The 26,016-nt window shown below is 38.7% G+C and overlaps 6 protein-coding genes across 9 annotated transcripts; 5 read left to right on the forward strand and 1 right to left on the reverse strand.

The window, feature by feature from the left end:
* The first annotated feature begins 833 nt into the window (after positions 1-833).
* On the forward strand, positions 834-4,773 carry FIP1 (FRIGIDA interacting protein 1). The gene is made up of 13 exons (XM_086244260.1): positions 834-992; positions 1,111-1,307; positions 1,413-1,462; positions 1,755-1,821; positions 2,041-2,113; positions 2,402-2,457; positions 2,833-2,929; positions 3,202-3,286; positions 3,468-3,530; positions 3,753-3,812; positions 4,026-4,118; positions 4,287-4,349; positions 4,476-4,773. The coding sequence occupies exons 1-13, from the start codon at positions 931-933 to the stop codon at positions 4,590-4,592; spliced, it is 1,083 nt and encodes a 360-aa protein (XP_086100386.1). The 5' UTR covers positions 834-930; the 3' UTR covers positions 4,593-4,773.
* A 25-nt stretch (positions 4,774-4,798) lies between these two features.
* Positions 4,799-9,836, reverse strand: LOC147285067 (tubulin-tyrosine ligase). Its single transcript, XM_086244259.1, has 15 exons — positions 9,454-9,836; positions 9,113-9,352; positions 8,895-9,019; positions 8,584-8,800; positions 8,301-8,426; positions 7,934-8,190; positions 7,707-7,814; positions 7,232-7,373; positions 6,961-7,126; positions 6,505-6,662; positions 5,963-6,286; positions 5,727-5,801; positions 5,546-5,615; positions 5,267-5,424; positions 4,799-5,091 (listed from the first exon to the last, which is right to left on the reverse strand). The coding sequence occupies exons 1-15, from the start codon at positions 9,730-9,732 to the stop codon at positions 4,942-4,944; spliced, it is 2,595 nt and encodes an 864-aa protein (XP_086100385.1). The 5' UTR covers positions 9,733-9,836; the 3' UTR covers positions 4,799-4,941.
* Positions 9,837-12,440: 2,604 nt separating this feature from the next.
* LOC147285068 (uncharacterized) lies at positions 12,441-15,166 on the forward strand. 2 transcript variants are annotated; one of them, XM_086244089.1, is made up of 3 exons: positions 12,443-12,734; positions 12,843-13,121; positions 14,323-15,166. In XM_086244089.1, the coding sequence occupies exons 1-3, from the start codon at positions 12,697-12,699 to the stop codon at positions 14,816-14,818; spliced, it is 813 nt and encodes a 270-aa protein (XP_086100215.1). In that variant the 5' UTR covers positions 12,443-12,696; the 3' UTR covers positions 14,819-15,166. The 2 variants fall into 2 exon arrangements, with proteins under 2 accessions (XP_086100216.1, XP_086100215.1); XM_086244090.1 differs by having other exon boundaries at positions 12,441-13,121.
* Positions 15,167-16,913: 1,747 nt separating this feature from the next.
* LOC147285069 (uncharacterized) lies at positions 16,914-17,876 on the forward strand. Its single transcript, XM_086245764.1, has 2 exons — positions 16,914-17,417; positions 17,532-17,876. Exons 1-2 carry the CDS (start codon positions 16,914-16,916, stop codon positions 17,874-17,876), a joined length of 849 nt encoding a protein of 282 aa, XP_086101890.1.
* A 3,826-nt stretch (positions 17,877-21,702) lies between these two features.
* ORG4 (OBP3-responsive protein 4 (ORG4)) lies at positions 21,703-24,622 on the forward strand. 3 transcript variants are annotated; one of them, XM_086244135.1, is made up of 5 exons: positions 21,703-21,936; positions 22,813-22,914; positions 23,198-23,373; positions 23,771-23,894; positions 24,318-24,622. In XM_086244135.1, the coding sequence occupies exons 1-5, from the start codon at positions 21,796-21,798 to the stop codon at positions 24,336-24,338; spliced, it is 564 nt and encodes a 187-aa protein (XP_086100261.1). In that variant the 5' UTR covers positions 21,703-21,795; the 3' UTR covers positions 24,339-24,622. The 3 variants fall into 3 exon arrangements, with proteins under 3 accessions (XP_086100261.1, XP_086100259.1, XP_086100260.1); XM_086244133.1 differs by having other exon boundaries at positions 21,704-21,936; positions 22,813-22,965; XM_086244134.1 differs by having other exon boundaries at positions 21,705-21,936; positions 22,813-22,965; positions 24,321-24,622.
* A 146-nt stretch (positions 24,623-24,768) lies between these two features.
* Positions 24,769-25,946, forward strand: LOC147285071 (Putative membrane lipoprotein). The gene is made up of 2 exons (XM_086244132.1): positions 24,769-24,880; positions 24,972-25,946. The coding sequence occupies exon 2, from the start codon at positions 25,181-25,183 to the stop codon at positions 25,811-25,813; it is 633 nt and encodes a 210-aa protein (XP_086100258.1). The 5' UTR covers positions 24,769-24,880; positions 24,972-25,180; the 3' UTR covers positions 25,814-25,946.
* The last annotated feature ends 70 nt before the right edge of the window (positions 25,947-26,016 follow it).

Raw genomic sequence — 26,016 nt, forward strand, 5'->3', positions numbered from 1 at the left:
GCCCCTCAGCCCCTGCACCGACCCCCCCCCCCCCGCAGCACCACCTCCTCTCTCTCTTCCCCAGCCCACCCCAACCCAGCCCCGACCACCCCTCACAGCCCACCCCAGCCCCGACCCACCCACTCAGCCCCTCACCGGACCACCTCATTCCCTCCCGCACCCCAGCCCTGTAGCAGCAGCACCTCCTCTCTCTCTCTCCTCCCGCGCGCAGCTGCGCATCCGTTCGACACTGGCCCGCCGAAAATGTCACACTCGTTCGGCAGGCATCCGCCGAACGATGTGAGTGTTGTTCGGTAGGTACCCACCGAACATCAAGGACCCGTTCGGCAAGTGCCCGCCGAACCAGCTACTCGGAGAGAGAGAGAGAGAGAGAGAGAGAGAGAGAGAGAGAGAGAGAAGGGCACGCCGGTGGTTGGAAGCCGCTGCGCGCGGTGGCTGGAGGGCTGGGGTGGTCGGGGCTGGGTTGGGGTGAGAAGGGGCGGGACTGGGGTGGTCGGACCTGGGTTGGGGTGGGCTGGGGCGGGGCTGGGGTGGTCGGCAGAGATGGTAGAGAGAGGGAGAATGGTGGTGGGCGTGGCTGTGCAAGCTTGAGAAAGATGGAGGGGTGTGTACGGGGGGGGATGGGAATGGGGTGTGTGGGTGAGGGGAGGGTTAAAGTGGTATTTTTCTTGAGGCTTTTTTTTTTTTTCAAAAGGGGTGTGCAAAAAGAAAAAAGAGGGTGAGAAAAAAGAGGGTGTGCAAATAGCAGCCCTCCTTAACAAATTGTGAGGTTTACTTAGAAGTCGTCATAATTAATTAACTAATAAACGAATAAGCTCTCTGCCTCTGAGAGTCTGAGACTGAACTCCGTAAAGGATGAAAAACTGAAACAGAGATCGCAATTCGTAAACAAAATCCAGCGAATTGAATTGAGAAAATCCTTGTTCGAAAATGACAACAGAGAGAGAGAGGCACGCTACGTTGCCGTCAACATCACCCGAAGACAACGCACTGTAAGTGTTCCCCAAACGAAAAACCAAATTCCTCCCAATCTTCGTTGCATTGCTGTCAATGTGTGAATGAATGTGGTCACTTTCCACTACCTGATTCCAAATCACTGCTCTCGTTTAGGTTTCTGGATATAATGCACGAGGCTCCACTGTTCGGTCACCGCAAGTCGCGAAGCCTCTTCGGAAGTGTTTTCTACTTGATCATGCTCGCAGGTTATGCTGCTTTGGCAATCGGAGCTCCATGGATATTTAAACCCATACGTGTATTAGTCCCACAATTTCTTTGCAGTTGCAACGTCCTCCTTCTAATAATCACGGGTTTGTAATTTTTTGATATGGGCATTCTTCAATTATAGAGCTTTTACCTGCTTTCACATTATGTAGTTTTTGATACACTAAAGTTTGTGCCTTTAACTTTTTCAGGCATCTTTCAACAGTATCTGGTATACCAGGTTCAGAAAATACGCTTGCAGGTAAACTTTTTGCTTACTTAGATTTATATTTTGTAGGATCGAACACACATTATGCACAAATACAACTTGTTTGTAGCTACACCCTTTGAAGGAAAGTTTTTATTTGTGCAAGAGTGCCATCAACACCACCAATTCACTCCCTCTCTGAATTGCATATTCAGAGAGGGAGTGAATTGATCTGGCTACTAAAATCCACTTCTGTTTTTAGTATTTGCCCTGTTGGGATGGTAACATGTTCCATAAATTACAACTTGCTTGGTTTGTTAACCTCGAGATCCACATTGTTTCGTAGGGTTATTATAGTTTCAGCCAGAAGTTGAAGCATGTTGTTCGCCTACCTTTTGCAGCTACTGCATATGGTATGTGACTTTGTGTTTGAGATGTCTGTTTCTTTTTTCCCCCTTTTTATCATTTGAAACATGTGATGGTGATTTCAATTTTTATCATTGCGAAGACTACAAAAATGCCAGTATTATATTATGCACAATTTTCTACTATTTATTTGCTACTTTTTCCCCTTGAAATATTGTTGTCACCATTGTTATGTATTATTTCTAAATATCTTGCTTGAATGTCAGGAACTGCTGCAATGTTACTTGTCATGGTATGGAGACCCCACATCAGTTTCCTTACTCTCCCAGCAATATTGAGGTATACAAATCACCGACCTATGATACTGAGCATAATCATTTCTTCATCAGAATCTGTAGCTGTTATCTATTTTACAGTTTCTTTGCCCTCTTTCAAATTCAGGATAGCAACAACATTAATGATGTGGCCAGAATATAGGCTAGTTTTCAAATTCTGGCCCAGAAAATCTATTGATTATTCACTTTTTTGTTCAATATGTTGTGTAGACTTTGGTTGGATAGATTTAATATGAAAGCTAGTTTTATGAATTGGTCCATGACTGAATTTTGATTACCCATAAATATGCAGGATTATTATGGTAATTGAAGCAATATGTGCCGGTTCTTTTATGAGTCTCTATATTGGTGAGTTTATGTGTGCATTTGGGGCAGTACATTTTGATTATTAATTTGGAAGTATTTATCAGATTACTTGCTAGCTTGGTCGGGCAAGTTTCTTGGTTGTCATGCTGGAGAGTGGAGACTTGGAACAGGATCCTGCCTTCTTAAGTGATTTTTCAGACCCCTTTTATCTCCAAATTCGATGCCCAAGGGCATTTTTGGGTACATCTGTTTCATGCTGAGGATGAGAAAAAAGTTGTGCTTCTGCTCAACAGTGTGCTTAATCCTGAAATTTTGATATCCAAAGTAGAGCTCTACCAAGCACACCTACATACAAAACGTGAGCTCTTTAACTGATGGAGGTTACATGTCATTTTATTACTATTTTGGTATTTTCAGGTTATGTTCACCAGTACAACTCAATAAATTCCCAGCCTGATGTCTTAAAGTCATTATATTCTCCTCTTCAACCATCAAGTTCTTTGGAAGGTTTGAGGTAATCATACATTTTTTTTAGTGATGGCCCATATAATCTTGCGTCCTACCTTTATAGGAATGGAAGTGAGATCCGTCACAAGTATTTCTGCCTCGAGAATTTCTAACAGTTCATAACAGAAGATATTTTAGTAGATGTTACTGGAAACTGTTAAATTTCATGCATCCTAACAGAAGGACTTGCATTTTGCTCATGCACATGCAAAGAGGCATATGCATTAATTTTTCAATTGAAACTAAGGCAATATGTGATGCTACATTATATTGTAATAGGTATCATGATGCTGGTCGACTCTCTGATCAGCAAATGGCTTTGTTGCAATATCAGCGTGAAAACCTTCATTTTTTGAGTGAAGAGGTATATTGGTGGTTTGTTATTGTACTTAATTATTTTATAACATGCAGTTCCTTCAGGTTTTCAAATAATGTTCTTAGTCACTGAAGTGGCATGGACAATTAGGTGTTCCATGTTGCATATTAAGTTTTTCCCAGTCAACAATTTGAATTTATATATTTTGAAACACGTTTTTTTTTTCCAGATCCTGCGACTGCAAGAGTGCTTAAGTAAATATGAACGGACTAATGATGGGAGCACACCTCAGGTAATTAATTACTATTATTTAATTATTTTGTCGAACCTGTGAGCATTGAGGCAAAGATTGTTGACCATTGTTACTTCTCTTGGGTAATCACATACATATGCAAATAATTTATGGCTCTCCAATTTGAGTATAAGCCTTATATGAGTATGGAATTTTTATCATAATAGTGGGGTCATTATACAAAAAATGGTCAGAACAATGCTTACCAGTGTGTTTTTGCAGGTTGATCTTGCCCATCTGTTGGCTGCTCGTGATCAGGAATTACGGACGCTTTCTGCCGAGGTAATACCTGTTTGAAATGCCAAGTTCATTTGTTTTTTTTTTTACTTTATGAAAAATAAAAGGTAGTTAGTTTTATGCAATTACCTCATCAAGTTGGCCGATATCTTCAGAATGAATGTTTCATCTGCTCTTTTCTTCAACTCTACTACCTAAGCCACTATTCAACATCACATTTTGAAGCTTAAAGGGATACTGAGAGTATTTACATTGCAGATGAATCAACTGCAGTCTGAGCTAAGGCTTGCTCGGTCTTTGATAGCTGAGAGGGATTCTGAAATCCAGCAAGTCCGGACGACCAACAATCAGGTCTCTTACCATGTTAACTCTAAATGTTGCCTTCAGTATTAGATATATGGTTGATACCCGGAAAATCCTGCATATAAAACCACTTGATTATGGTCTCTATGGACTTTGGTTCTTTTATTGCTTAGCTTTTTTCCATTTATTATCCTTTTAACTGTAATACTTGAACAGTACGTGGAGGAGAATGAAAGACTGAGAGCTATTTTAGGAGAATGGAGTACCCGGGCAGCCAAGGTACTGTCATCTTTACCTTAATTATTTGTGAATGACGACTATCAACTTCGTCAATGTACTTGGGGCTTCATTTTCTTCCTATGAAAATTTTTGCTGACATAAATTTTGTAATTTGGGATGTTAAAGCTTGAACGAGCCTTGGAAGCCGAGAGGATATCCAATCTTGAATTACAAAAGAAGATTTCAATGCCCAGAAATCAATCACAATCGTCATCTGAACCAACCAAGCAGCTTGGAACTTAATCACTGTGTCTAGCCGTCTAGGCATGTGCATATTTGTAATCATCTTGCTTTCATTCACTTATTTAGATTGGAAAGAAAATTTGGGAGGAAAATTGGTCACGAGGCATTACACTTGTACATAACAATTTGTGTAGGAATCTTTCACAACAAAGCTGCAACTCTTTCAAAATATACAATCCATCTTTATTTATAGGAAGGAAAAGCTCGTCTCTGTTTCCAAAACCAGCAGGTAATGAGGAAGAATTTGATTACAACTTTTCAATGGTACAACACTAATGATAAATTATAGCTTGATGACCCAAAATTGCCGACTACAATTGTTACAATAGGTATTTATCCTCTAGCTCAATTACAATGGGCTGACATGAGTGGTTTCATTCAAAAAGAGACAACCAAAGACATAATTGTAAAAGTCACGACCTCTAAGTACTTCACCATTTCCAACTATAGCCTCCATATCATATTTGCATGCTCTTGTACAGTCAGGGCAGTAAGTCACCTACAAAACAGGCAACACAAATTACATTATCTTCACATAGGAAATCACTGTTTCCTAATGAGCAGGAAAGTGAGCCGCACAACCCCTCAATTTGCATTAGTTTAGACTTAAAAAGGTACTCATTGATACTAAGAGTGAAGAATCAGAAAAAGATGATGTTGCTTCCAACACAAACCTCCAGTAACTTTGGCTGGAAAGAACCATCAAGCATGACGTCCACACCATACATGGCCCTCGATGTTGGACTATGCATCTCTGGATGTACTTGTGCAGCCGCCTCAAAGACTGATCGGATCATTTTTTTGACTCTCGAATGAATATCTAACCATTTAACTATAACAAACACAAGAACCAACATTAGAGTTTAGTTGAGTATGCTTAGTTAAACACTGGGGAAACCTTTTACTCTGGAAGGAAGCAAGCAAATGAATACAAACTGGACAGGCCCTCGTACCTAGGTGCTCCTGTTCAAATTCCCTCACAAATTCTGGCGTGCTCTTGTGATTCATTGCCCCTCGATAGTTCTGGAAGCCATAGTAAAGTGATTATGAAAGTGCAGAAACATATATAAAAATGTTGAATACTTTAGAACTGAAGTATAATCTTGATGCTACAGCATGGTGTGCAGAACATACCATAACAGTAAAGTGAGTCTCGTACTCGAAAAAACTGTGCTTGTCTAAAGAATATGGGTTGTTTGCCAACCTAACCTGAAATGACAATGAAAATAACTACTTGAATAGAGATAGAGACATCCTACAGATGATAATTCAAACAATAAAGACCAGAAGAGTTGTTCTTCCAATAAAGTCCACAAAAGGTAAAATAACACATTCAGAAAGAATCTACAAAGCAGAGACAATGTGCATACCCAGAAAGTGTCTGAAAGAAATACTTCCAAAGGGTTCATACTCCGAACTAAAACTATGTAGCGGATATCAAATTTTTTCCCTTTGAACAAAGCAGGGTGCTCAATATACTTCTGACATATCTTTGGTCCAGTCTCCATGAGCCGGATAATAGCACATAAATTATCAGTGACAGTTGTATCTATAGTTCGTGCCATGTTCCAAGGTTTTAAGATCCATAGATTGTTAAGCCCATCTCTTTTCCGTACACAATAGTCACCAATAAGTTGAGACAGATGTGTTTCAAGATTATAAGTAGGCTGCAGCCACTCAGGAGATCCATGTGCCTGCCAACAGGGAAAAAAGATCAAGGTTAACCAACCTTATGCACGAAGGGGGAAGACTGTGATTTGTCTTTTGGTAAACAATTAGAATCAGTAAGTTGATGAAATTTGAAGGGAGAGAACTTAAGATAGTTAAGGTAAACTGATGATAGACAAAGGTGGATCATTTAGAAGAGTATTAACACTAGAATTTGCATTCAATAAAAATTTGCTTTCTTAACCTTCTGAACAGTCTCTGCCAAATAATGTTTCATCACAATACAAGCCTCAAAAGGAAATTGGTTTATGTACTGATTGTCTGTTATCCCTGTAGCCTTCTTCATATCCTCATCCACCTGTATACTCGTCCATATGATTTCTGCATCCTTAGGATCAGTTGCTGTTAAGCAACCCCCCAGAGAGAGAGAGAGAGAGAGATCTGTCAGAGCATGTAAATATCAAACATATATAGTCAAATTAGTTGAAAAAAACAAAGTAGAGTTCTTGAACAAGTACACAACCAGGAAGTTAAAAAACTGTGACAATTAGCATAGTATAGAATAAAATGTTAAGAGATACAATAGATACTTACCAATACATGGCAATTTACATATTAGAGAACATACAAGCAAGAAAACAACTACATTAAACAAGAACTTAAGCACAGCAAGTCATGCAAAACTGAACTTAATACGTACTGATTACAAACTCAGGACGTGTCAGAAGTTCTTCTACTTGAGGTATATCAGAGTACACACGTAAAGCACATGTTTCACTACGCTTCAGGCTTCTAGTTGGACATGACTCCATCAGCGGAGAAGTTAAATGTTTTGATTGCAAGTTCTTCCAGTACTTCTCATACTCCTGCAGAAATTAATGTGAATTAATATCAAGTTTTTTTAACAAACCACAGTCTATAATGAATCATAGATTTGAATCAAAATTTAATGTTTTAATAGGCAACCATACTCGAATAAAATAATTCTCTGGTGTATGGAACCAAGCTGTAAGTCTGGCAGAACGTTGCTTGTCCTCCCCAATACCAAAGAGATAATCGCGAGTGCACTCATAACCTTTTTGGCCATTCTGGATTGGCCATAATATACAGAAACTGAAAATGACAGAAGCAATAATTCGTTTAATAATTTTCTACTGCATCAAACTAATTACCCCTAAAGCAAAGCTGTATCAGTACGAAATGCATATGGAATTTCCATGGACCTCTGTAAAGTGTAAAAGGATTACAGAGGAAACTAAAATGCATTACTTTATAGAACCCAGGTTTCTACCTCTGCCTTTCATTTCCAAAATTTTTCACATGATCAACAAAAATGAAATTTCTAGAGAATTATAAAGTACATACCAAGTTCATCTACAGAAGATGAGAAAAATTAGTCTATTCACAAAAGCAGAAAAAGCAAATGAAGAAAGATAAAGTGACAACCTCACAGCTGATGCTAGTGTCCCCTCTGGCATGAAGAGAAAAGGAGCTACTCTGAAATTTGGCTCATCACTATGCCGCAAAGCTGATCCTAGCTCATCCATCACGTACCTACAAAGAACTCCAAAACAAGATATCATCAATTCAAATTAACAATTTGTTGTTTTTTCATGTAGTTTGGATGTTTTAAGGACAAATACACATAAATAAATGAACACTCGAAAGCATACCATACAGAGGTCTCATCTATCTTCTCCTCATCTGCAAGTCGATATGACATTAAATATAGCCACATTGCATTTATAACACGATCAGCAAGAGGCTCATCAGCAGTCCACTCAGGAAGACGTGGCTGAAGCACTGAGTCAACCACGTGCTTTTCAGTTTCAAATATTTTTGATGCATTGACACCATTCAGTACTGAAAGACTAGGAAGAGATTCAAGAATTTGCACAGCACTTTCTCCGAGAGGGCCAGGAATATCCACCTACAAAACAAGTTTACATTCTAAATATCCTAAATTTTATTGACAAAATGCTTTGTTCAACAAAGGAACCTTTGTACTAGAAAACACAACACCTATCCTAACAAAATTACCTCCAGAGACTGTAAGGAAGGAAAGTTCCTGAGTACATACAACAAGTCACCCACTGAGGTCTCTTCTAATGAATTTCCCCGAAGATTCAAGTATGAAAGACATGGCAATTGATGAGGTGTAAATGCCTACAAACACAAAAAAGAAATAACCATATCACTGAATACTAGATTGACCAATAATCTAAGTATGCAAGAATTTGAATAAAAACATGAAACAGGTAAAGCAAAAAAAAAAAAAAAAAACATTAAGCAACTAGGATATACATAGAGAAAATGCTTGAACCTTATTGATTAAATTTTGAATACATCTATTTGAAAGATCAAGGTCCGTGACTTGCGGCAATGGACAGTCAAGCTGATCAATGCTGCCTGGGTTTTCCTTGTCATATACTCCTCCACAAAACCCCACTGCCCACTCACCAAAATTGGAGGTAAATTTTGAGTTATAGATTTCAAGATTCGGCAATTCTCGAAGAACTTTATCCGCCAATTCATCACCACTGAATTTAAAAAAAAACAAAATCTGTCAGCAAAGAAGTGTCAGAAATAAAGCAAGAAAATAACAACTTTCTACCTACTAATAAACATACATACCATTTTTGTATAACTGGGTTATTGTTCAGCCATAGAGCTCTTAGATTTTTGAATTTGCTAACTTCCTGAACAACTACTTCCACATTGTCAAGCTTATTTCCACACAAGGACAATGCAAGCAAACCCTGATCATATGAACACATTAGAGCTTTAGAAAATAAACAACATATTTCTCTAACAATACTAACAAAGTTTATAGAGCTTTAGAAATGACATACTGGGCACTTAGTAGGTAAGTCTAAAGACGACAGCGTTTCATCGTCGATGTCAAGGTCTTCAAGCTCCAACCACCTCACAGTCTCTTTAGCTTCACTTATTTCATTTTCCAGTACCTCCCAAACGCTGCGTTTTGCATTGCTCTCACTCAAAACTTGGCTCTCTTCGGAATCAGAATTCGACTCAATATCCACGCACATTATCGATGCCATCCTCTCAGTCAAACCCGGAACTTCCCTTAACTACACAACCAAACAGACACCAAAAGGAAAAAAACAGCTTTGCTTTTTAAATTTTACTGGCAGCCAAACAGAGAATTGGAAAACAGGGCTAGTTCAAGAACCTGTTTGGAAGCGTCGGAGAGGCGGAAAGTCCAGGCGTGGTCGACGAGGAAGACGTCGGAGTGTTTGGACATGGAGTCGGAGGTCAAAACGAGGCGTCGTTGACGGCCGTCCTCGGTGGGCTCGATTTGGAAGTGGGACCCGCCGTCGAAGCTCTCCGATAGAAGCTTCTGGAAGAGCTGACGGTGCAGAGACTGTGGTAGTCCCGAGGCTGCGAGGAGCAGTCCGTGAACTTTCACGAAGTCCTCGTAGGTTTCGATTCTCTTGGCCGGTCCCGACATTGTGACTGTCGAGTGTCGACTGCGTACGAGGTTTCACTGTTTTTGGCGGCTGAGTGAGAGAGAGAGAGTGGCGGAGGAAGAGGAGGATTCCAGGCCTCTCTGCTAGACTTGTAAACCTGTCTATGAGAGAAGCTATGAGATTTGGGCTGAGCTGAGCTGGGCTGGGCTTTTTCGGTGCAATGGTTTATTGGGCTTTGGTTTAGTTTGAGAGTGGCTTGACCTGAGTTGGGTCAAAGCAGAAATCAAGGGCAAGGGGACAAAGATCAAGAGCCGCTATTTACGACGGAATCATGTGGTTTGGATTGGGCCCACTTTCTTAACAAGGCTTCGTAAAAATCTGTTTTTTTTTTTTTCGGATGCCACATTATGATGGCCACGTGGTACCCTGGTAATTAGAACATGACCAGCATCTTACCAAATACCACATGTGTGAATTGTGATGTGCCATCATCTCTTACGTCTTCGAAATTCTAAGCTCCTCCAATTAACATGCAATGCACCTACCAAGTTATTAGATAATGCAAATGTTGAAAGTGTTGATATGATAATTCTAACTTTGTGGAATGTGGTGGATCATTTACTTTAATTTTAGTGCATTATGCTTTGCCAAAGAATCAATACACATTTGCGCAAAGATTGTATAGTTGAATCTTGTAGTTGTTTTTAGAGCAAATTATACGTAAGTATCTCAACTAACTACCTATTTTCACTTGAGTACCCTAATAAAAAAAAAGTTGTTCAAAGGTACCTCAATTACTGATTTTGCACACTCAGGTACCACCGTTAACTTTTTCATCTAAGAGGCCGTTAACTGCCTACGTGGCGCGCTGACATGGTTTTAAAAAAATGCCACGTGGACAAAAAAATAAAAAAATTAAATACTTTAAAAAATGAAATAATGATTAAGAAAACTAAAAAAACTAAAAACCCAATAATTAAATTAAAAAAAAAAAAGCTGAGAAGAACCCAACAATCTCGCATCCCCGATCCTTCCTCCCTTCGCCTCCCCCCGTCGGCCACCCAACCCACCCACCTCCCTCCCTCTCTACGGCCACCAGCTCCACCTCTCCCATTCCCTTTCTCACCACCTTCACTGTAGATCACATCGGCCACCCAACCAGCGTCGAGCCCTCATCCCTTTTCTTCTTCTTCTTCTGCAAACACCTCCAGCCATGGCTGCAAATCGGAGGGACCAGATTGAAGTTCAAGAACTAAATCTAGCCCTGCCCTTCCCCTACCCTCCCCGCCCAGCCAAGCCTTCTCACCAAGCCCCAGTCCCGCCTTGCCCAGATTTTTTCGCCGCGCCCAGCCTTGCCACGCCCAGTTGCGCGCAGCCTTGCCATGCCCCGATCAGCCCCACGCATCCCAGTCTTGCCCTGCACCACCCAGACTAGGCCCCGCCCCACCAGGAAGGTCCATCATCCGAGCTACACGTGGTAGGCAAGAGAGAAATAGTGACAGATTGAGAGAAATAAAGAAATGGAGTTGGTGGCCAGAGAAGGGGAGAGAGGTGGTTGGGTTGGGTGGCCGACGCGGGGGAGGTAGAGGAAGGAGGGCGGGAGCTGCGCAAGCAAGTTTTTTTTTTTTAAAAAAAGTTAATTATTGGGTTTTTATTTTTTTTAGTTTTCTTAATCATTATTTCATTTTTTAAAGTTTATTTAATTGTTTATTATTTTTTTGTCCACGTGTCATTTTTTTTAAACTATGTCAGCGCGCCACGTAGGCAGTTAACGATCTCCAAACAAAAAAGTTGATAGAGGTATCTGGGTGTGCAAAATCAATAATTGAGGTACCTTTAAACAATTTTTTTTTATTGAGATACTTAAGTGAAAATAGGTGATTAGTTGAGATATTTGCGTGTAATTTACCCTTATTTTTATAGGAACCTATTTTTAGTGCATGATGCAAATGCGAATCATATAATCAGTATAGAATATGAGGGAGCGTTTTAATGTTAATAGTAAGTATGGTAACACCCTCTCATGTCCCACATTTCAATTCTTTTAAAATTATATAATGCAAGGATGGGTCCATAGATGAGAAACTATAAAAGATTGTAGAAATTACATGAAACCATGTTCTGATGAAACCCGCAAACTAACATAGATCGACCAATGTGCTAGACTGCTAGAATATGATAAGCCAAAAGTGGGGGACCCTCATCATCTTTTGCCCTTTTAGTGACGGTGGGGACCCAGGGTTTGCCAAAGAGTAAAGAGTAAAGATTCATCATTATCAAAATCACAATGGAGCCGTCGACATCACATACATTCACACACAGTCAACAAATCTTGTACACCCTCCAAACATCATAACCACACCATACCGTGAGAGTCTTCCACACACAAATTCACCTTACTTTTGAGGTGTCAAATGGTCGGAATTGACACGAGTATGACACGATATGATATGATTAAAATTGGTACGATAAGAGTATAAGGTAGAGCAAACCATCAAATACGACATGATTAAAATTGGCACGACAAGAGTATAAGCACGATGCGAGTAAATGGGCTAGACCGACTTTTTCAACCCATCAAATACGGCATGATAAAAGTACGACATAGTGGTACAAACAAGAGAGTTAAATTTTAATAAACAAAACACAAATATAAACACAGAACACGAATGAACCCAATTTAAACATGCCCGGCACGACACTGTTTAAGTGTTTAACACCTCTAACTCCACCCCCACACCCAAAAGTAGAAGAATTAAATAAGCGAAAAAAAAAAGGATAAATAGATAAATAATCAGATAATTTAGTTTACTATTCCCCATAGGCCATCTTCATATTCCCATATTTGAAACCTGCTTCTTCAATCAGGATAAGACTTTGCCTCCATTTATTCTCTTTTTTTCTTTGTTGTTTATCCCTTTGCCTATTATATTCATCATTCAGTACAGATAAAGCTCTTTGTGGAGACTATATCTATATGAAAATGGCGAAAATATCGCCACCCCATGTGCTCTTCTTCACCAGCTATTAATACCCCACCTCGGTCATTTTTCTTCTCTCTGTTTTCTTTTCAAGCCAAAGTCAGTAATTCATCGTATTTCTCTCCAATCTCTCAACTTTGAAACGAACCCATGTCTATTGCTTTGGACAGTAATGGTAATAGTGGCAATAATATGATCCGACGATCGAGGTTCATCCATGGCATGCCCTGTATCTCGATCTACGACGAGTCGTCTGAGGGCAAAGGCTTTGCTCAAGATCGTCGTTTAGAACAGGACTTGGACTCCTGTAGCTCGTCTTCTGTTGGTAGGGACAGTGACTTGTCTGATGAGTCATCGGAGGGCGACGACTCTCGTGAGACTGAGGTTCAGAGCTCGTATAAAGGACCTTTGGACACCATGAACCAGCTTCAGGAGGTTTTGCCTGTCAAGTATGTTAATGGGTACCTTGTACTTTTTTGGGTTTTTATTTAATTTGGATTTTAATTGGTGGGGGTTGTGGTTTTATTGAATTAGCGAATTGGGTTTTGGTTATTTGGGTTAAAGTTTGATCCTTGATTGGTTGCTGAGCATATTACTCGTTTTTATTGAATAAAGACTTGGGTTAAAGAATTATTAGGATGTAGGTTTTTTCGTTTAAGAATGATTCAATAATATACAGAACCCCCAAAAAATGAAGAATTAGAAAGCGGCTAATATGTCTGAGGCTTTTGTATTAAATAACAAGAATAAAAAGCTCACAAGTTTCTCATAAATTTTCATTTTGCTGGATGCTTTGTTTGGCTTTCGTGAAACTATAGGAAATGAAAAGAGCTTGAATGTTTGAGCTTTGTGGATGATGTTTGTTTGTTTGTCACTTTTTTGTTTGTTGTTTTTTCTGTCCAAGTTCCATGCGGATTTTTGTTTTTGTTTCTCTGTTATCACTTCATTATTCTCTTGTTTTTGGTCTGTACGTTCCTCCAAAGATGAAACATGTTCAAATTTTACCTTTTCTAGTCTTATCAGCAACCAGAGCATATAGCAAAACTTTGAGGGTGTCCAAGTATGAAGGCGAGGCAATCAATAACATAGTTGGTTTATTCTTAAGACTTTTTTGTCTTGTAGGCTTCTATGTCATCTTTTGGATTTTCTTGAAATTTATTGACATGGAAGGCTGAAATCAATGTTCAACTATCAGTATGTTTTATCCTTTTTTGATAAATTCAAGTTTGAACTTCTCTAATTGGGACCATTAAACTAAAATTTAATGAATTAGGTTGAAGTGGAGAAGGACGGAGGGTTTGATTGTTGAAAAAAATTGCTTAAAAGTTGAAAGCAATGCTGAAAAGGTCCGAAGGGGAAGTCAGTCCGTGCTTGTTCTGTCTTTTGTGCAAGTTTTTATGACTTGTTTCCTTATTTTGTGTCATGAATGAATAAAAGTTCGTATGTGTGACAATAATTGGCTTCTATTGTTTGAGATCTTTTCTTGGAGGTGAGGATTTTGAAATGATTTAGATGAATCTTTACGAATCATTAAATGCAAGCTACAAGCTTGAGAAACATATTTACAAGTATTATCTGACAAGACAAATTATGCTGTCTATCACCCTATTTCGTGTATTTGATATCTTATATGTTTCTGTCTCATTTCAGGAGAGGCATATCTATGTTTTATAGTGGTAAATCAAAGTCCTTCACGAGCCTAGCAGATGCCTCATCTGTTTCTTCTGTTAAGGACATTGCAAAGCCAGAAAATGCTTATACCAAGAAGCGCAAGAATCTGTTGGTCCATAATTATTTCCGGGATAGGAATTGCAACTCTGTGAAGAATAATGGTGGTGTGATAAAGAGACCAACTAACTCTGGTCGAGGCGCATTTCTTCTTGGAGGTACTTTGAGCAGCTCTAATAGCTATACTAATGGAGAATACTCCAACTCAATTTCACAACCACCTTCTTCCTGTCTTCCGCCTCTACATCCACACGGTAAAAGATCACCTGATAATGGATCACCGCCATCACCTCCTCCTCGATGGAATTCTCCTTGGAGGTCATTCTCTCTGTCTGATCTACAATGTGCTGCGGCAGCAACACCTAACATCACTGGCTTTGCAGTTTGTAGTGGAAATATGGACAACAACCTACATTGACATTTTAGCTTTATATATGTTCCATTTTCACAATTCAGGAAGAATGTTGGTGGTGTCGAAGTTCCAATCTCATGAGCTTTTCCACTGTACTAGTAGCATCTGCATACCATGTCCGGGCATCTTGAAGGTCTAGTCGGATCTATAGTGTTTCCCACATATAGGCTTTAGTTGTTATGTGATGACTAGAATGTGTCATTGTATCATACAGGTATCAAATTTATGTTTCTTGTTCCAAATTTGGGAATGTTATGTTGGCCATCTTTTACTAAACACAAATATATTGACATCATTAGAGATTCAGGTGGACTCGTCAAATTTTTATGGAAGTCATTAAACTCTTATGCACCATTTAAACTACAATTTGACATTTACATGCATTTTTATAAAGCTATTGGAGTATCATCTATGGATAATTACATAGTGGACTAAAACTTAATTTACAAAAGTTCCATACCCTGTTGTTATTTTTCTTATACAATCAAGTAACATTATACCTAAAAAGAACTGTTAAAGACTTTAATTTCCCGTCATCTCCCAGTCCGAAGATTGGTTTCTCTTGATTATGCAACCAATTCACTCATCAGTGTAGCTTTTAGTAAAAAAATTCAGTACAAGTCTTCCTTCAGATGGGGTGGTGTCCAAGTTAAGTTCAGCACGAAAGAGCTCGAATATATGTTTTCGGATTTTGGTCTTTTAAGTTTGCATTTGATATAATTAATTCTGCTTTTCAAAGGAAACTGAAAATGAACAAAACAAAGTACTTGCAAAGTGTTACAACTAGCTAGTAGCTACCTGCCGTGTTGGGCTGTATTGGATTGAATGGGTATTAAAACCTATAAAATTAGGACAAATAATAGTAGGTATGGGACAAAGGCTGAAAAAAAAAAAAACCAAAATTTGTAGAGTTTAGTGCCAATACAGTTAGTCTAGTTATGTACAGCCAATATGGTTAGTCCAATTTTGTACGGCCGACAATATCGAATAATCTAGCCAAAGAAATAGGAATAATGGTATGCCTAGTCCAGTCTTATACGGTCAATAAGGCTGGTCCTGTTGTATTGACCGGTCCAGTCTCGTATGAGTCGTATGACATAACGGCACGCACTGTGTACCAGTACAACTAGACCATTTCTAATGAATTAAGCTAATTTCGATTTGTTTCAAAAAATTTCACTGAGTATAAAAAATTCAAATTAATTACATTATGTATATATAAATATAAAACTAAGTCATATATTATATGAAATGAAATCGGATATACTAAAATCTATATTTGTTCCATTAGCTTAGTGAGTTACCCGGTTTTTGGATTGTAACATCGGATTAAATTACCAAATTCATTTCCTATTAATTACATTAGATTCTGATCAAAATCCAATCTATTTTCAAGTTTAGTGGCTAGATCTCCATTTGTTTGTATAAATCTTGTTAAGTTCATCTTTTGTTTGGGGCGCTCTCACCCCACTTTATCGAAAAAGAGGAAGAAAAAGGATGGAGTAATGAACCATTAGCGGATTGGCCTTGTAGGTAATAAAGTTGCAAGTTTGCAACTGACCGTCTGAGAGTCTCCCATATGTAAGATTTTGTCAGAGTACCAAAACATGCAATTCTCAGAACGGGAAAAAGTTTTAATGGCACCAACAATAGTTGCCAAACAATTGTTCTAAAACGCATTAATTATGTGTCGCAATTCATGATTTTTTGCTTAAAGTGATATCCAAACCCACAAAACCCTCCAAAAAAGATAAACAAACTGATAAGACCAACCATTATGAGAGCAGCTCAGCATCAGTTTCTGCATGCTTTCTTGACTGGCAGTGCCTTTAAATATCGCCTAGGAGTCCAGCACCAAACTCATGTTTTGTGCTTCTTCTGTCAGGGCATCTTAGACCTTGGTCAATCACATGTTTTGAGCACAACAGCTAGCTAGCTACTCCAAGAAAAACTACTTCAGGTTTGTTTATGCAAACCCACTTGGATTTTGATGTTCATATCTCTGTTTCTCAATTCTTTGCTTTCATTTTCTTGATATGATATATAATTTTGGTATCTGTGTTTTGATGGTAACAAAATTTTGATAGCAGGCACACACATTATGGCTTCAAAGTACTTATCTACTTATGTCTCAGAAGAGCAATTCAGGCTGTTTCACTCCATCGACCGAATGCTCTACACCATTCTGGTCTTCATTCTCTGCCGTGATCCTGTGGAGTCTATGCAGGTTATGGCCATGTGGCTCTGGCTGGAGAGGATGGGATTTTACCATGCTGTGATAAAGATACTTGCTTTGCCTTTTACCTTAATCAACGAACTCGCAGACGAGACTGTGACATGCCTCAACATCATCATCAATGGCACCCAATTTTCCATCCTGGACGAGAGTCTAGACATCTCTCTCGTCCAGACCTTCATACATAAAGACATCTCCATCCAATACTTCCATGAAAATCGAGTGGATGCAGCTAGCGCGATCGCGAGCGCAGCCAGCGACGTGTGCCTCAGGGCCTTGGGAGACATCATGCAGCAAGCCATTGAGAGAAATGCTGCTCAAACCTCATCATCATCAGCATCATCTTCAAGTCACCAACCTCCGCTGCTGGCTTACCCTGCAGGACTAAACAGTCCAACTCGCGTGGGAGTAATTGGAGGAGGTCGTGACAACAACAACAACAACAACAACAACAACAACTATAACTACAGCAACTACGCTCAGCAACAACAACAACAACAGCCACCACCTGACAGGACCCTGTTTGTGACATTCTCAAGGGGGTACCCAGTATATGACTATGAATTGAGGCACTTCTTCACTGACATTTATGGGGATTGCATTGAGTCTCTGCAGATGCAGGAAGTGCAGCCTCCTGAACAGCCTCTGTTTGCTCGAATTGTTTTCTATTCTGCAGCATATGTTGAATCCATTCTCGATGGTATGGGTAAAGCCAAGTTTACAGTCAATGGAAAGCATGCATGGGCAAGAAAGTTCGTGCCAAAACGCACAAGGTCTCTGCTTCCACCACTCCTGTGGCAGCCGGTCACCCCTTCTGGGTCAAATTAATTATGTAGAGACTTAGAGGGGTGACTTTTGTATGATCAAGTTATATGTTGAAATAAATGGGATTTTAGAGCAATTAATAGTCTCTTTTGGTGCTAATTTTAGAGCAATAGTTGGTAACTCTTATTATCAATAAAAATTGAAATTTGCTAAGTTTTATTGTGCCCATTATAGGTTTAGAGTTAATTACACTTACATCCCCTGTAGTTTATCGTCTTTTCACATACACCCCTTGGGGTTTCAAAAATTACACATACACCTCTGAAGTTTCAAAACTATTGCATATAACCCCCTACAAGAGAAAAAAAAAATAAAAAAAAAAAATATTTGTATAGAGGTTGGATCTTACATCTTGAGTAATCTTATTAGGCCATTTAACCCCTTAGCATGCCTTTTTACATAATTTTTCATCATTTTTCGTTTCACTATAGGGGGTTATATGCAACAGTTTTGAAATCTTAAGAGATGTATGTGTAATTGTTAAAACTCAGGGGGTGTAAGCGTAATTAACTCATAAGTTTACGGCGCCATCATAATTATCATTATTCTTGAAGTGCAAATTAATACGTTACATGCTTAATTAAGATTACGGGAGTACAAATCTATCAATATGTCATGTGTTCAATTAAAATTATAGGAGTGTAAATATTCTTATACAACTAGATGACGTCACGAACAAGACAACGGTAGTGTAGCATTAATCGTTATAGGTTAACCAATTAGATCGATGACTTCACGAACAAGACAACGCAACATTATAATTGTAGGTTTGTGGCGCCACGCACCATAATAATTGTACATTATTCTAGAATTGCATATCAATGTCACGTGTTCAATTAAGATTATAGGAGCGTAAATGCTCTTAACCAATTAAATGACGTCGATATTATTAGTTGTGTTGTGCTTAGAAGGCAACACACCTACGTCCCTAATAGTATTTTTCTTGTTTTGACCCTACAAGATTGAGATTAAACTACCTAATTTATTAGAAGACTTGAATTCAAGATTTCTAGCTTAACCAAGGAGGAGAGCAGAACCGATATCTTAATCTTATTTGAACCTCTAGAAATATATTTTAGTAGAAATACGAGTCTTGTCAAATTTTAAGAAATATCATCTTCAAGTTTACTTAATGAGATTGTGATCAGTAATGCATAACCCAAATAAAGGGAAAAGATTTTGACAACTCGTTTGTAGAAAAAAAAAAAAAAAAAAAAAAGGCCTAAAACAATGGTGTCTTCGAGCAAAAAAAAAAAAGTTTAAAAATATTAAAAGAAACATCTTGTTGGAGCTGTTTACCATTAATTACCAACAAGTAGAGAAAGAGGGGAAAAAAAAGCCCCAGAAATGGTTATGGCAAGGGGCAACAACACTAACAAGAAATTGAAACACAATTATGGTTGATGAATGTATCCCACTTCCCATTTATTAAGATTTAAGAAAAAAAGCTTTGCAGTTAAGACTTATTATATGGCACCCTTATTTTATATGGTAACTAACTTTATTCCGTGGGTCTTTTTTGATGTACTATACTACTATGAGGCTATGCTATCTAAATAAAGTACATCATTCCAATAAAACAAAAATCTTTAGAGGTCATAGTCTAGGCAAGCTTGCAATTCAATTTGGGTTGAGTTGATACTTGACAGAGCATATCTATTATATAATTTATATCTTACCAGAATGAAGTATGGAAACAAATTTTCTTTGGGTCACCGTTACCAAATGCATTTATGGCTCTCAGTTCTCACTCCTGGACCAAACATTGCGAAAGCCTTGGTGGGCCTTTTCAACTCAAACCCAAATGGACCAAACCTTCCTTTGATAATTTTTCGGACCATGGCCCATGGGTTTAGCTCCAATCTTGCTAAGAGGACATACCCAGTAGGCCAGTATTGAACAAAAACTTTAAGGGCATATCGGTGACATCAGTATTTCATCAAGGCTAAAACCCTCGTTATATATTCATATATAAAAAAATTACACGCAGCAGGAACTTTAAATATACACTCTTGTTCGTTTGAGTATCTCAATAAAAAAAAGTTGCTCAGAGGTACCTCAACTATTGATTTTGCACACTCAGGTACCTTCGTCAACTATTCTGTTAGGTCTGCCGTTAATTGCCTACGTGGCACACTTACATACTTTTAAAACATGTCACGTGGACAAAAAATAATAAAAAATTAAATAAATTTAAAAAAAAAAAAAAAAAAAGAGTTGTAGGCTTTGCAGCCTCCCACCTCTCCTTCCGAGACCCACCCACCCCTCCGACCCCAGCCACACTGCCGATCCACCCAGCCACCACACTGCCGATCCACCCAGCCACCCACCTCCTATCTTTCCCCGCCCCGCTCCTTTCTCACTCTCTAACTCTCTTTCTCTCTCCTCGAAACTCCAGCCCAAGCCCACCCCCGAGCCCACCTCCCTCCGCCTCCCCCGCGTCGGCCACCCAACCCAGTGACCCACCCACCTCCCTCCCCTCTCCGGCCACCAACTCCATCTCTTTCTCTCTTTCTGTTATTCTCTCTCCCTCTATTTCTCTTTCTCTCTCTCTTTCTCTCACAGATCTGAACAAGGGTGGATCTGAGTCAAAGAATCCATTCAAACCAATCAAGAAAAAAAAACAAAAACAAAACCCACCTCAGTTTGACCATTTGCAGCAGCTACATGCATTGCAGACAACCTCCCATGCCCTTTGGTTTGCTCCAGAACACCTGGGTCTACTTCCACCATAGCCTGAAAGAGCTCCAAGTCCTCATTTTCAATAGCTCCAAAGATACCATTTTGATGGGGCTCTCTGCAGAGGGTGGAGCTTTGGGCGGGGCAGGTCGGGGCTGGGGTTTCGGAGAGAGAGTGAGAGTGAGGCAGAGAGAGAGAGAGAAGATGAGAGGGGAGAGAGAGAGGGTGGGTGGCCGGGTGGGTTGGTGGCGTGGTGGGTGGGTCGGCGACAGGGAGACGGAGGGAGGCTACAAAGCCTGCAACTCCAGTTTTTAAAAAATAATTATTTAAGTTTTTTAAATTTATTTTATTTTTAATTATTTTTTTGTTCACATGACATTTTTTTAAAGGTATGTAAGTGTGCCATGTATGTAATTAACAACAAACATGACAGAATAGTTGACAAAGGTATATGGGTGTACAAAATCAGTAATTGAATACCTCTAAGTAATTTATTTTATTAAAATATTCAAATGAACAAAGTTGTATATTTGAAATAACTGCGTGTAATTTGGACTTCATATATTGTATTATTTGTATAGAGGAAATTACAGATTTAGTCCAGTTATTTTATACCTAGTTCAATTTTGGTCCACAATCTTTTTTAAGTTCTGTTTTGGTCCACTAATTGTTTCACTTGTTCAATAAAGGTCCAGATTTGTTTTCTCAAATTTGGCCTGCTTTTTACCCTATCAAATCTCACCCAAATTCAGCAAATATATACTTGTTTTAAAGCTATGCATTTCTTCTTTACAACCATATAAAGATCATTCAAATTGGAGTTCTAAAACTCCAGATAATTGACCCTAAAGTAGGGTACCCAAAACTGCCAATTTTTCAAATTTCACCAAATCTCAATTCTCTTAGATTATAATACTCCAAATTTGTTTTTATGACTAAGAAATGATGAAATATAACTTATACTTCAATTATAATTGAAGAAAACACAACCCAAAAAATTTAAAGTCACAAATCTGGACCTTTATTGAACAAATGAAACAATTAGTGGACCAAAACAGAACTTAAAAAAGATCATGGACCAAAATTGAACTAGGTATAAAATAAGTGGACCAAATCTGTAATTTCCTCTATTTGTATACAACAAAAAATAGTAAGTTCCTCTCTTCATCCCATCCCTCCCAAGTCCCAACTGAACTCTCCAAAGCCTCGTCCGTACAGTTTACAGTTCTTGATTGTTCCGAAAATGGATTGGGGTTCGAATCCGACGAATGGTGAAGAACCCACTTCGTGGGATGAGCTTTACAGTATTAATCTGATTCCATCAGAGTTGTTTCTCAAGTTCCGGAAAGAAGTACAGGGTTTAAGGGTTGGTCTCAATTTAGAGGTATATTTCTATCTGTCTCTCCTTAACGTTTTTGAACTGTTATATTATGTGCCCAGTTGATATTTATGATAAGCCAAAGCCCAATTCTCTGTGTGATATGTTAAATATGAAGATTTACTTGATGGGTTACTTCATCCAAGTCATGGGTTTAAGTTTTTTCTGCACCAGTTAGGCAATCCTGTCCCCTGTTTGTGAAGAATGGTGTTTGGATTAAGTTATGTTTGGAGTTTGATAGGTCTGTTATGATGTGTGTTTTGTATTTGTAAACAATCGATGAGAATATGCTAATCCAGATGAGAACAGTACACACGGTGAGACAGAAGACTAATACATATTTCTGGTGCCTGTTACACAGTTTTGGTGTGGGATAGTGAAACTGTGTAAACACATGCTACCTTGTTTGTGACCTAGTATGAAGAGTAATCTATTATGGGAATCTCGCTTGATTATGTCTGATGTCTGATGACTGATGTTGTGATACACATCCTATATTGATCATACATGTCTAAGAGAGGGTGTTTCATACTTTTTGAAGTGTCTATGGTTTGGAAAAAGATGAGAGGGTGCTTCACACTGATAATATGATTGTGTTTTTTGTTGGCCACACTAAATTTTTGGCTTGTAGATTGGTTCTTGTGTCCTAGTTTGTGGTTTCTTCTTCTTTTTTCATTTCCCTCCTTTTTGTCTTGAGGTTTTAATACTGGATTTCTATGCACTTATGAAATATACTTGATAAAATCAAAATTTTCTTGCAGTTATTGTGCATACATTTTTTAGTATAAGCTGCAATGTATTATAGTATTTGCATCTTCAACTATTAACCCATATTGAGTGCTGTCCAAAATCTTACTTATTGATATTGTCGTTGTGGTTCAGTTCTATAATGCTCCATGCAATGAGTTTCAAGCAAAGCTTGTATTGAAGCCCTTAGCTCCTGAACAGAGGTGGAAGTTCATCTATGAGCCCGTCCATCAGGATGTTCGTATTCTTTCGAAAAAGATTCCTCTAAGTAGATATTTAAATCTCCAGGTTTGATGCTTTCAATTTGATACTTTATTCAATGCCCCACCCCAGTTTCCTGCACCACGTACCAAAGTATTTCCGGATCCTTCGCATGCACACTTTACTTAACGTACCAGCCTTGATAGGAGTTGATAATTTTTTAGCTTACAGTAATCATATAGTCTGCACGCAGACACAGTTTCCTGCACTGATGTCCAAATATTGTTGTAATCACACTACAAACTGTTGGAAAAAGCAGGTTGGCGTAGGCCATAATTTTCAAATGAATGCAACTGGGTGGAAATGGAAGGTTACTACATGTTTTGGTGGAGATGGTATATCTCGGATCCGGAATAAGACATCAGTTGGTGTGTGTCCTGGTGTGGATTTGCGCTTTGGGTGGAGGGCTGATTATGTCCTTCCAGAAATTACCGGGCAAGTTGCTTAGTCTTGTTTGCATTTAAGGATGTAGAGATTATGTGGCCTATAACTCAAATTCAAGATTCTGTCTTATAGTTAGTTTTCAATATATCATTATTAGTATCTCATTTTTTTTAAGGTATTTAATGCGAAACAATAATTTGTTGATTAAAATGAAAATTACAATCAAGAATTACTGAGGGCAAGATGTCCACTATATATCAAATCTAGATGCTATCAATCTTAAAGTAAAACTATGGCATTTTTTTATTCAAGTTTTTCTTGTCTTTTATTGGTTAATATATAACTTATTGTTTCTTAGAATTACATGCACTGTTGTCCTTGATTCTGTTCAAATATTTATTTGGTCGTGATTAATTATGGTTCATGGTTGAAACCTTGAATTGATTAGGGCTCTGGGTACTGGCGAATCATTGTTCAACATGAACTCAGGAAAATTGCAAGCATCACTAGACAGAGTCGAGGGTATTATAACCAGTACTGATACGTATGATTTATACAAGCATAAAGACCAGGTATAACTGTTGTTGACTTGAGAACTTAGAAGATGATTGCCGAAATTTCATCTGTATGTAGGAGATGAGGTGTACATGAAACCAGAACATGAAAATTCACTTTGAAAATATAGTCATGCATATCATGGGCATTATAGGGTCTAAAGACATGCTAATCCAAATGAATTATTCTTGTTTTGCTATAAGTGTGTTTTTAAGATGACACAATATCACCTGATTCCATGTGTGTTGAATTTGAGAACTTGCCCTTCTGTGGTTCAATCTTTTCAGAATCTCTAATAGTATATTTGAAGGTGTACCATATGGGTACAAATAAGAGGGGTTTGGAATTAATCTGTTACAAAATAACTTCCATAGTTCTTCCTTTTTGTTATTTCTTTTGGTCTGAAATAACTTCCGCAGTTATGTTGATTTTTTCTGTAGCAGGATGTAGCAGAGGATTGAAAGGGATGTAACTACTTATCAAAGTGCTTAGCATTCCTGAAAATGGAGAACTTCAATCACAGCGCAATGGGCTAGTTAATGTTTTATCAGGCAATGGTCACTCAATATAGGAGTATATGTCAATGGATGAAGATACTGCAGATTTACACAATTGTACATGCTGTTATTTCCTTGAGTTGTGTTTGCACGTCGTTGACTCCATCAAATGATGGTTTATCTACTTTTGTTGCTTAGCATCATGTAATTGACTTTTAAATTTCAAGCGGATACACATTCACCTGGTCCTCTATCTTCTTGATGGGTGCTTTCAGCCATGGTTTTTATCATCCTCCATAGGAAATGAAATTCTCTCCTTGCTCCTCTGAGACGCCACAAATTATGTATTTTTGGTAGTTCTCTAGATGAGCATATATGTTAGCAAAGGATATGACTTCAAGAATATTACCATCCATCAAGTATTCCCTCCACTTTTAAGAATATTGTTGGTTGGTGAGTTGAGTGATATGATTTGTTTTGAAAATTATATAGGTTGAGAAAAGCAGGTGGGTTTTTTAATTTTTTTTCCTACTCTGTGCTCCAATAAAATTTTAGGACAATCAAAGGGCTGTTATTAATTGCTGTTCATTACTGTAGGCCATATAATTCAAAACCCTGAGGAGGGAATATAACGTCATTCAAGAACAAAAGTGGGTCATTTATCCCAAGCCTAGCCGTTGTAGTCTTGTAGACTCAACGGCCAAATCCCATTGCCACCAGCTATATAAATACAAAATCGTCTCCACCCGACCTGAAAGGCAAAACCCATCTTTGATTCTGAAGCAATTCAACCCTCAAACCCAGAAATGGCTGCCTCCAAATCCAATCTCAGGAGCTCTTGTTCCTTCCCAAATCTCCTCCTCTCATGTTTGAATTTCATTCTCTTCATACTCTCAGTCACCTCTCTAGTGCCCACTGTCCTCCTCAGAATGCCCCCAACTTCAATGGGTATGGCATTTCTAATGATTTCTGGCATCTCAATTCTCTCTTCCTTTGTGGGTTTCTACTCACAGCTCACCCACCTCTGCTTCATAACCCATGTTTCTCTTCTCCTTGCCTCCTTGGTGGGACAGTTGCTTGGCATATTGGCCTTGTTTACCAGAGAGCACTCTACCCTTTCGCTGCTCAAGTCTCCCCGGGACCCGAGAGAGGCCAAGCTTTTGGTGAGGTTGGAATGTGGGGTTTTGATGGCAATGCTGATGATGCAGATGGTGGTGTTGGTGTTGAGCTGTGTGGTGCAGAGCTGCTGGGTAAGAGAGTATGAGGGATTGGAAGCTGAGAGAGAGGCCATGACAAAGAAGAGGAGTAGGAGGATTGCTAAGGTTCAAGAGGAGTCCATGGCAAATGCTGCAAAAATAGCAGAGGTCAAGACCAAGGAGTTGGATGAGAAGATGAAGAACAAGCATGGGCAGTGGGTGAAGACTGAGTTTGAAGGCTAGGGCCAGTTTCTTTGATTGATTAACGTTCTTGTTTGTGATCGTTTTTTGGGGTCACTATGATTGTGGCCAATGTGATGTGAAGCTTATGACTTGTGAGTGTTATTTTCATGTATTTTGAAGTGTGTCTGATGATGATCCCCACCTTTCCAAGGTGTTTGACATTTGTTTTTACAAAGGAAATTACGTACTTCATCTCCATCACT

This window comes from Dryas octopetala, chromosome 5 (genome assembly GCF_963921425.1).
Source record: "Dryas octopetala chromosome 5, drDryOcto1.1, whole genome shotgun sequence".
Classification (NCBI taxonomy): Eukaryota; Viridiplantae; Streptophyta; class Magnoliopsida; order Rosales; family Rosaceae; genus Dryas; species Dryas octopetala.

Bases quoted from the DNA above. Each gene is read 5' to 3' on its own strand.
- FIP1 (XM_086244260.1), top strand. From the start codon at position 931: ATGACAACAGAGAGAGAGAGGCACGCTACGTTGCCGTCAACATCACCC. The intron at 2,930-3,201 runs GTAATCATACAT...ATATTGTAATAG, and splicing joins AGTTCTTTGGAAGGTTTGAG to GTATCATGATGCTGGTCGAC. The intron at 3,813-4,025 runs GTAATACCTGTT...TTTACATTGCAG, and splicing joins TACGGACGCTTTCTGCCGAG to ATGAATCAACTGCAGTCTGA.
- LOC147285067 (XM_086244259.1), bottom strand. From the start codon at position 9,732: ATGTCGGGACCGGCCAAGAGAATCGAAACCTACGAGGACTTCGTGAAA. The intron at 9,020-9,112 runs GTATGTCATTTC...TCATATGATCAG, and splicing joins ACTTACCTACTAAGTGCCCA to GGTTTGCTTGCATTGTCCTT. The intron at 7,127-7,231 runs GTATGGTTGCCT...TAATTTCTGCAG, and splicing joins CAGAGAATTATTTTATTCGA to GAGTATGAGAAGTACTGGAA.
- LOC147285068 (XM_086244089.1), top strand. From the start codon at position 12,697: ATGTGCTCTTCTTCACCAGCTATTAATACCCCACCTCG. The intron at 12,735-12,842 runs GTCATTTTTCTT...TGCTTTGGACAG, and splicing joins GCTATTAATACCCCACCTCG to TAATGGTAATAGTGGCAATA. The intron at 13,122-14,322 runs GTATGTTAATGG...GTCTCATTTCAG, and splicing joins CAGGAGGTTTTGCCTGTCAA to GAGAGGCATATCTATGTTTT.
- LOC147285069 (XM_086245764.1), top strand. From the start codon at position 16,914: ATGGCTTCAAAGTACTTATCTACTTATGTCTCAGAAGAGCAATTCAGG. The intron at 17,418-17,531 runs GCTTACCCTGCA...AACTACGCTCAG, and splicing joins GTCACCAACCTCCGCTGCTG to CAACAACAACAACAACAGCC.
- ORG4 (XM_086244133.1), top strand. From the start codon at position 21,796: ATGGATTGGGGTTCGAATCCGACGAATGGTGAAGAACCCACTTCGTGG. The intron at 21,937-22,812 runs GTATATTTCTAT...GTTGTGGTTCAG, and splicing joins GGGTTGGTCTCAATTTAGAG to TTCTATAATGCTCCATGCAA. The intron at 23,374-23,770 runs GCAAGTTGCTTA...TGAATTGATTAG, and splicing joins GTCCTTCCAGAAATTACCGG to GGCTCTGGGTACTGGCGAAT.
- LOC147285071 (XM_086244132.1), top strand. From the start codon at position 25,181: ATGGCTGCCTCCAAATCCAATCTCAGGAGCTCTTGTTCCTTCCCAAAT.